At 44.2% G+C, this 10,181-nt stretch overlaps 1 protein-coding gene across 1 annotated transcript in view; it reads right to left on the reverse strand.

The window, feature by feature from the left end:
- Positions 1-10,040, reverse strand: part of SALL3 (spalt like transcription factor 3) — a 17,059-nt gene extending 7,019 nt beyond the window's left edge. Inside the window, exon 1 of the mRNA XM_029231894.1 lies at positions 9,959-10,040. Within this exon, the coding sequence (XP_029087727.1) occupies positions 9,959-10,040 (82 nt within the window). The remainder of the gene's footprint in view (positions 1-9,958) is intronic.
- Between the last annotated feature and the right edge of the window lie 141 nt (positions 10,041-10,181).

Below are 10,181 nucleotides of genomic sequence, written 5' to 3' on the forward strand. Positions count from 1 at the left end.
AACCTGCAAAGGTTATGGAACAGGGCAGGAAAAACCCCTCAACTCTTCAGGTAAATAATTTCTTAATGACTGATAAGGAAACAGGGGCTATCTCAAATTTTAGTTATGTAGTTTAAAAATTATCACACAATGCAAAGAATCTCTACTTTAAAATTTCTTTACAATAGTGGAATGTTCTCCTGTAGACCCACATATTAAAAACGTAAGTGGCCATTAAAAAAAAGTTCATCTGCACCAAGCAATCAAGTTGGAAGCCGTGTTACAGTACATCATTAACTAGTGTAATTATTAATTATAACTGAACACTAACACTTTAAAGCTATGATCTAGAAGGCCTGCCGTACTCTTCATAGAGCTTTTAAATTTTAATACTTTTTAAAAAGAAAAACACCAAGAAATTAAATATTGCTAATTTCTTGAAATGTTTTTTTACATTTATTCCTTAGAGGAGAAAAATGTGTAACTTACATGGTATACAAAAGCATTCACATGGTACATACATTTAAAATTTTACACAAACACAGTGTATATTTTGTCCAAAGAATACTTTTTCTTTTTCCTAAAAATTATTATTGAAGTACAGTTGATTTACAATGTTGTGTTAGTTTCAGATGTATCGCAAAGTGATTCAGTAAATTTATATATATATATTTATTTATTTATGTTTTATATATATATTCTTTTTCAGATCCTTTTCCATTATAGATTATTACAAGATATTGAATATAGTTCCCTGTGCTATAAAAGAATACTTTTTTTTTTCATATGGAATATGTGCTAGGGACAATTCACTGAGAAAATGCTTAAAAATTAGGCTGACTTCTGGATCATTGAAAGTGCGTTGACTGTTGGAAGAATTAACTAATTATAAATAAATTATATCTTTACAGAGGAACATTTCCCAGAGTTTCTTTGTAACAACTGTGGCGTGTGAAATAGAGAAACAGGACTTTTATTTTACACTGTACTTTTCTCACAGGTCTTAAGCAGCCCAAAGAAATCTCTATTTACTTTAAAGATAAATTTTTACACTTCTATTGGTTTTTTCCATGTGTTAAGTATTTTGGGTTCACCTCCAAACTCATGGAAGTTGGGAAGGTAATTTTCTTCTTCTCCCATTGGCAGGTTAGCAAAATTACAATTATTTCTCAATTGTAGAAACTGTGCATAGAATAATATTTAAGTACTATTTACCAAATAATAAGCCATGTTGTTTAACGCAAATTGATAGTTACCTAAACACAGTGAAGATATTCTTGTCAAAGTAAAATAAGCCTCCACTGTATTCCTCTAAAATTGAAGAAGGAAAGCAAAACCGAAGGGAGGAAATTGGGTGAAAATGGCATTTTGGATCTGTTAGTTCATTATGTTAATGAACCTAACAAAACAAATAATTGTTGGATTTTATAACCCAAGTTTCATAATAAATTTGCCTTTTAACGGAAACATGTTTTAAAAACTACAATAAGCGAAGGAAAAACATTCTTCAGTACTATTCAGATTTTTTATTGGGGGCAAATAATTTAGAATCACCACCTGTAATTTTTCTTACTGGGGTCTGTAGGAAGTACCATAACGTGATCACTTCAATTGTTATTTCCACTTGTTTCACGATCAAAATCTCAGTAGGATTAGCATTCCATAAAAGTTACAGAGAAGCACAAATTTCACAAGACAGTCTTGAATACAATGAATGCAAATGAAAAGCCTCTAATACGTCATGTGTGCAATTGAAATTTTGGGTGCATATTTTAAGAATGTTTTCAAACAACAACAAGCACTTCAACTGAATTGGTTGGTGGGGGAGAACCAAAACGAGCCTGTTTCACTAGGGACACAGCTCTTCAGAAGCAGCAAGACTGCAGTTGAGGCCAGAGTGAAAGCGGCGGCCTTCTGCCACATTCAGGAGAGCGAGATGCAAAGGAAGTTGTTATAACTTGCTTCGATGGCAGTTCTCGTTACAGTGATTACGTGCATCGTGTTACAGTGTAGATGTGCTCATCTGGAAGTAGTTATCTTTAAAAAAATGCTTTCTATATAACTAGAAAACCCATATAGGAGAGACCTGACAGCAGCTCCAAATTTTATCATGCAACTTCCAAAGCCCTTAATCCTGCCATTGTTTTAAGCCAGTATTATGTCGGATTCGAATGTATCCAACTACCTTTCAATTAAATTTACATTTGTAACTGGCTTTTGCATTCTAAAAATAGAAGTTATTACATCCATTTATTGACATGGCTCAAAAAATTTTGTTTCAAGGTAAAACCACGTCAATGAGCCACTGTAACAACAGTACAAGGTTTGAGAAATTTATTTCCAATGCAATTGGAAAATTCTTTCTTCCTTAAAGGGGGAACTGAAAAACAAGCACTGTTAACATTATCATTAATGTCGAAATAATTTACTTTTTGCATACTGGCTCCTCGATAACTAAAGAGACTTCAAACTGTAAACAGGCGGGGGCCTTACCGTGCACCAGGGTTCTCTTAGAACTAGTGAAGAAAAACGCCAACCAATGCACCCAGTAACAGAACTTAGCCAAGAGTCTTCCCTTCTTGGTTAACAGGAATATTTGGTCGAGGTTACTTTCTGTGCCACACAGTTTTGCTGTATTCTCTGGCTATCAATGCGAGGAAGAAGATGTATTGGAAAGAACTCTCTACTTTGCTAACACCGAGGATGTACCAGCCATGGCTGTGAGCCAGGTGTCTGTACGTAACGCTGAGTCTGTCTTCCTGAACGCAGTCAGGAGGAGCGAAAAGCACGGAGGCTAAAAGAGGAAGCTATTTCAGGTGGAGAGGAAATGTGCAATTAGTTTCTACAGCTATCCCCACACTTGCTATTTATACCTGAGACTTCCAGGGTTTCTAAGCCTCACCGTTCAAACGTTCTTGAGTAAGTGTGCCGCCTCTTGGGGCTGCAGGAGGGGGAAAGGGTGCCATCGCCTTTCAGAGAGGTCTCCAACCAAAAAACAGCTTCAACAGCAGTCTTAAAATGACATGTTTTTTTCCCTTCTGACTGATAAAAAATGCAGAAAACGTTTAGCAAAAATGTCCCTATTCTTAGGATAACTCTGGGTGTGAAAGGATCCCCTTCCCATTGCTCTCTCAGCTCCGATTCCTGGTCTGCTATACAATACACAAGGATCATGTTATACAAGGATCATGTCTTCGCTGCCTGCAAAAGCATATGTGGCCTTCCAAATAAAAACGACGTGGCAGAAGATGGACACAATGTTTACACTCACGATGATCTTTTAAAGCCACGAGTTAAAAGCGTGCCTGTAACATAGATAAGAATATTTGAGACAAGATGCTTTCTTTAAAAAATTCAAACTGCAGTTCTCAGCAAGGCTTTCTTATTCTCTCCTTCCAGGAGGCTGGGCCTTGTAAATAAGTAACCGAATTACAAAGGGCAGTAAACAGGTGTTTGATAATCTTGCTGATCAAGCCCAAACTCTCACCTTTATTCTGCCACCCTTTTGCTACGCATTTTAAATCCCTTACAATTAACGAAAAGAGAAGCAAACGTTCCTTACCGGGAAAAGGAATGTTAACTTCTCCACTTTAATCAGTAACTTGAAAATGCCACGTGGGTCTCTAGGAAAGGAAACCTTACTTTCTCCCGTGCCTTTTCCATCCCTTAAAAATCTAGGAAGCCATTTTTCAAGTTTTCCCAAATTGTTAGGAGACACTATTTTCTTGCAAATTAATTCTTTTTAACTCCTTATGATAGCTTTGAATCCCATAAAGAAAGATGAATTATCACATACTGAGCCCAAGCTGTGAAGCAGGAGGAGACAAATAGAGACCCCTACTGTGTTTAACAATGTAGACGAAATTCCAGACGCTACAGAAAAATTTTGTCCTTTTCCTAGACCTCCAAGCGTGTGAGCTCGGAGCGGAACAGCGGAGGGCGCTCGTGCCTCGCCCAAGCCGCACTGACCCGCAGGCCGCTTCCGCCGACTCAGCGGCCCACGCCTCAAATTTGTTAAGTAAGGACCACCTGTGGCACAGGCGCCAAACGTCTTCTGCTTGAAACATTTGCGGTTTTTCATCTGTGGGGTGATGCACCGGGGAGGGGAAACACTGTTTCCTTTATGGACACACGCAGATGGAAAGCGGCCACAACGTTCACTTGTTTTAACTGCTGCGTCAAATAATAAGATGTCTGTTGCACTTTAAGGTCGCACAGTAGTTCTTTCACTCACATGTTACGCTGTAACCTCGCTTACGATGAACACACGGGTATCACTGGGCCCCACCGAGAACGCCCAAACCTGGAATACGGCGGCACATGCAAACAGTTTCCATCAAAGCTCGCCGAGGGGGAAAAACAAGGTCTGTGCAGGGTCACCTTCGGTTCAGAGGCGGAGGTTTAAACTCACACACGAAATTAAACGTGCTGCTCCACGACACCCCTCTGCGGAAGCGCCTACGGGCCTCGACACGTCACTTTTCAAATCCACCGCGCATAAAAACACATAAATAAGCAAAGCCCCTTAGACGTATGAACACCTGGGTCTAAACAGCCCCAGAGCAGCAGGAACTACACGGTGTCCGGGAACAAGGCGCCGATCAACTGGAACCCTCGGACTGCTTGCACTCGGGGTTAGGTCATTAAATCATTTCCATGATTTGTCATCACCTCACCGCACTGTTCCATTTCTACGGGCGAAGTTTACACACATGCGAAAAATCATCCAGGAAAAGCCCTGTCCTGGGGGGTTGAAGCTAGTGGCTCTGCCTGTGCAGAGCCCTAACTCAATTACCAAACGGTGCTGTGAAGAGGGCACTCTGGAAAAGAGGACCGAGAACGCCGGCGAATGAAGACCAAGCGCCACGGCACCTGCAGGGTTAATTAAACAGTTCAAGATGTAACAGCCACACAAAAGAAAGCGGTTCTCTCTCCCTCTTTGAGCACTATAAACACTTGTGCTGAACTAGATGGGCATTTGATAAACCGAGCAGCACAGAGCAAACTCGTGGGTCCCCAGTCCGCACTCGGAGCCAGTGTTAACACTTAACACTGGTGAGTCCTGTTGCCAAGGTCAACAGCACAGATGCACTCATTGTATTATGAGCTTGACATCTAGTGGCCACCCCCGGCAGGGCGAAGCAGGCAAAGGTTAAATCAGCAGGTCTGTCGCAGCAGCACCCTGAACCACCCACCTTCGCGGAGATGGGTGGGAAGCTGCCAGCCCTCTGCACGCCCTGCTTCCCACAGACCCCAGGCCACCAAGGCTGGACGCTGTGTGGGCCCCAAGGCTTCCCGGGAATTAGGAGGGGAGGGGTCCCCGATGGTTAGCATAACGAATCTGGGATGACTGGAAAAGACAGGCCCACGGAGGGCACCGCGCAGTTGGACGCCACCCTGGCAGCCTCAGGTCTCTTTGGTGGGCAATGGTTCAGCCCAGAGAACTCCTGCCTTCAACGAACAGATCAAATCCTAATCTCTAACATAAATAGAGCCCATTGCATTATTTTATTATTTCAATTAATATCTCACTTTCTGCAATATGACTCGCCTTATTTGCTGGGGAATCACACAGTTAACTGCACTTTAGGTCATAAAGGTGTTCAACTTAACAAGAGAAAAAAATCTAAGGACCGGGCTCTTTTTTTCAAATGTAAAAGTTTATGTAAGGTAATAGTAAAACATTCAATTTCTACAGACTTGACTTACGCCTGATTTTATATGAAGTGTGTGGCAACTTCACATATGCTGTAACTACAAACCTGTCCCACCAGTGGTAGAATTAGCCCTCATCTTCACAAGACTAAGATATGCTGTTCGTATCCTAGCAACTGGTCAAGAAATCATGAAGGAAAATGAAAACTAACAAAACCTCTTCCTATTATAAGTATTATTTAAAAATTATCCTTCTTGAAACTATATGCAGCATTGAAGGATGGGGCATGACCTCATTGACAGTTAAGAAGGTTTTTATTTCATGTAAATAAAATACTTACATTTAAGAATGCTAAATTCTAACTGGTGGTCAGTACACAGAACGGAAACCTTGGTTGTACCTTTGCTGAATTCCCCCCAAAAGAAAACGTTCTTGGAGCTATCTCGGGGTGAATGGCAAAGCCTCTTAGAGATTGTACTTGAAAATGAAATCTGACCCACTTTGGCCTCCTTTTGCCATCATCTTGTACACAAAACATAATCAGCTTGGTAAGTAATTCCTGCTGTTGGCCCATACCTTCTTCATTTTCTGGCTCTAAACAGATCAAAAAATATTGCATTATGAGTAGACTGTGGAAGTTTAAATGTGCCTAAAAAAAAACAATCCCTTAACTGTAACATAATCAGCTCTTTCTCTGTAAGGTGAGAATTAATTGGCATGCTTTTTATTGGCCACCAAATTATGCATTTTTAAATAGGTTAGGATTTTAAATGTCATTTAAAAAATAAACGTTCGCAAATTCTTCTTTTCCTTTCCCTCCCTGCTTAACTTGCTCCTTACCTTTCATGTTTCAGAGAAAACAGTCTGCCTAGGGATGTCAGAAAGTGGCTTCTGTATTGTTTCCTTTTGGAATGCTGAATTGTAAGTGTGTGAGTGAGTGCCCAGGGCTCTGAAGGCAAACCATGCACAGACAGATAAAAGAGAAAAGATCTCTTCACCCAGGGCTGGGGGCCTTCTTCCCCTTAATTCAAACACGGTCTATGAACACCACTGGTAAAGTCTTAAATCACAGGATCATTTAAAAGGATTTTTAAGATAGCCATGTAACTGTGAGTTGGCAGAAAATAAAAACAAACAAAATACGGGATGGCAAACTGCTTTAAATTATATCCTTTTGTTTCTCCTTAAATACATACTTTCCTTCTAAGGGCAGTAAAATGCATCTTTCCTAAGCTGTATTTCATCCAGTGAAGGACAGCAACAAACACCTTTTAAAGCTCTTAGTAGGAGTGTAAGTGCTGTTCCGTCATTAGAAGTTTTAATTAATTTTTCTTAGAACAAAAATATTCTGCTGGCTCAAAAGATTTCTTTATTGTGGCATACATTTAATTAACTGAATCCGAAAGCTGCATCCCATTTATTTCTAAATTTTCGGAAACAGGAATGAAACAATTTGCAATTTTAAAAGATAGTACCTAGTGGGAATGTAAGTTTAGTCCCAGTCATCCTTAAAACACATTTTTACAACAGGATAACTTTAGAACTTTAACGTAAATCTTTATCACTTTTTCTCATTCTACATATGTCATCATATTTCATTCCTGCAATAAGGTTTGGAGAGCACTGAAGCATTTTTGGACAGCTATCTTTTCACTGCTTGCCTAAAAACCAAAGCCTGAAAGATAATAGTCAGATTTCTTTTTTTTTAAAGAAATAAAGTCTTTTACCGTAAATTAATGTGACTGCCTCCCCCCATATTATACTAAAATTTTTGCATAGAATATTTGTGTTTCATATCATTATCAAGAACCTTCCATTTTATTGCGGGCATCTACTGCTTTAATTAACATGTAACATCCAAAGGAATACAAAGGAATTATTTACTTCGTTTCTAAAACACTGTAACCTATCTTAGCTCGCTTATAACTTCATGCATAGTCTGTTGATTTCCACTGCATTTAACAGAATATAATTTGGAGAATATCTGATTCACGTTGGAGTAATTTAGTTTTCACAACCATTTAGCTTTAAAAAAAATATTTTACTTAGTTCTCCTCCTGATGACGGTCAGTACAACAGAGCAATCTATACGTGAACGTGCCTTAAGTGAAGAGAGAACAGACTATCTTTTATGCTCCATGAACAATCAGCTTCAGAATAATTAAATCAGAAAGAACTATTTTTTAAACAGTTTGCCCGAACAATCGAGGGAACACACTACTTGACTAAGGCTCAGCCCCAGACAGGCTATTTTTGGCCTGTTGCAAAATACGATCAGGAACTGTGGCAATATCTTGATTACAACTCTGAATGATTGTGAAAAACACAGGCTGACAGAAACTTTAATCCCACGGTGGGTAAAAAAAACCTGAATGTGTTTCACCCCTAAATAAATTCAGTAACAACAAGGGGAATTCAAAAGAGAACTTGTGAATAATTTACTCCATCTTAGGTTTTCAAATAAGGGCTCTGGACCCCTCCACACGCTTACACTAGGAGGTTCACCACGCTCTCATTTCTGAAGTGAAATTAAAAATGAATAGCAGTGCCTCAGCTTGTTAATTGTTAAATACAAGGGGTTTTACTCTATTAATTAAAATATGCTTTAATAAAAGGAGACATTGCACATTTTGATAACGACCCTACAAAGCTGAGAAGTATTTACATTGTTGCATTTTGGGGCGGCTGTGAAAGCCGATTTTAAGCTATTCAGGAGCCACAATAATAAAGCTTTAAAATTCCTCACTGGGATGCAATGTAGTTCTTTTGAAGGAAAGACTGTCTTTCTCATTCGGCAGAAATAAATCCATTCATTTGATCATGTAGTCATTGAGGGCAATAGAAAACAAACCAAGTGTGAGAAATTCTATGTGATGAAGTAAACAAAACAAAAAAAAATCCATTTCCATGACAAAAAGATTCTTTGTCCTTAATCTACCCACCATATGCAAGCGTTTCTTTTTAGCATATCTCCCGTTCTAATCTTGGGTGACCAGGCGACACAGATAAGACTCCCTTACCTCCGCTGCGACAAAAAGACCCTCACGAGTTCTCAAATTTTGTTTAATTCCTGAATTCCCAGCCGCGTAAGAAGTCTTTACTCCCGTTCTCCATTCCGATGCGGACGTATACCGGCTTTTGCAAACTTTACGACACCGCACGCTAAACTCTTCAACTTTTTATTTTCTGCAGGCTAATTCTCAAAGCGAAAAGACGCGTATCTGCTCTAAACCACTTAGAATAGGTTAATCCAAAAAGTTGGCCGGCCTATTTTGTAGGGAACAAACTACTCGATGCCCGGGCTCCGGGGCAGTGGAGGGTCGCCCTGCGTCCCGCGATCGCGCCGCGGCCGCCCCTCCCGCCCCCTGGGGACCCGCGGGCAGCGGGAGGCCGGAGTGGCCGGGGCCCTAACTTCCCGGGCTGGGGCGCGGCCACGGCCAGCCGGCTCCTCGCCGAGCGCTAACTTTCGTGGCTCCTACCTTCCCTCCTGGATGGGCAGGAAGTTCCTACCCGCCAGCTGGCTGCAGAGTTGCCCGCGGCGCCTCCAAAAGAACAGGAAGAGGCCCCAGAAAACCGAGAGGCACCAGAAACGTGCCGGGGTCCTACCGCGTGCAAGGACCACCCCCCCGCGCCGCTGCGCAGCTCACCCCGGGGTTAATTCCCAAGGCGGCCATTAGGAAAGGCCAGGCGACACCGGCTTCCTACTCTCCTCGGAATGGGATCACTGGTTTGTCGGCTCGCCCGGAGCCGCGGGCTCCGCGGCCCTCGGGCACACGGGGCGGCCGCTGGCCAGCCGGGGTCAGGGCGGCGGACCCGCTCCGAGCGCGCACCGGCCAGGGCGCCGGGCGCCTAACAAAGCTGTCCCGGCAGCGGCCTCCCCGGCCCGCGTCCGGTGGTGAGTGAGCCCCGGACGCGTCCCCGCCGCCGCGACCGCCCTGGGGACGCCGCGATCGCCGAGGCCGGCCCCAGCGTCCGGGCGCGGGGAGCGCGAGGGGCGGCGCGGAGGCGGCGGCGCGGCCCCTCCCGCCAGCGCCCGGCTCGGCCCGCCGGCCTCCGCCGGTCAGCGCGGACTCCGAGCGGTCCCAGAGCCGTGGCGCCTCCGTGCGCAGCTCAACTCCGGGCGGCCGAGCCAAGTTTACTTCTCCCGCACTCCCGCGCCGCGCGCTCCGGTGGAGGACCGGGTCCCCGGGCAGGCCCGCCCGGGCCGAGCGCCGCGCGGCAGACACTGGCTCGCAGGAGCCGGGGAACTTCCCCGGTGCGCGGCGCCCGCCGCCCGCGCTCCCCCCAGGCCCCCGGGCGCCGCCGCGGTCCGCGGGCCCTCACCGTGATCGGGAGCCCCGTCCGGCGGCGGCAGCTCCTCGTCCGACTTGAGGTGCTGGGGCTTGGCCTGCTTGCGCCGAGACATGCTGCTAGCGGCGCGCGGGCCCCGCGCGGGGAAGCGGCATCAGCGGGGCGGCCAGCGGGGACGGCGCGGGGCGGCCGGGCGGGCGCGAGCCGCCGGCCCCGGACGGGGCTCCCGATCACGGTGAGGGCCCGCGGACCGCGG

This window comes from Monodon monoceros, unplaced genomic scaffold (assembly GCF_005190385.1).
Source record: "Monodon monoceros isolate NGI ecotype Baffin Bay Population unplaced genomic scaffold, NGI_Narwhal_1 Super_Scaffold_1, whole genome shotgun sequence".
NCBI lineage: Eukaryota > Metazoa > Chordata > Mammalia > Artiodactyla > Monodontidae > Monodon > Monodon monoceros.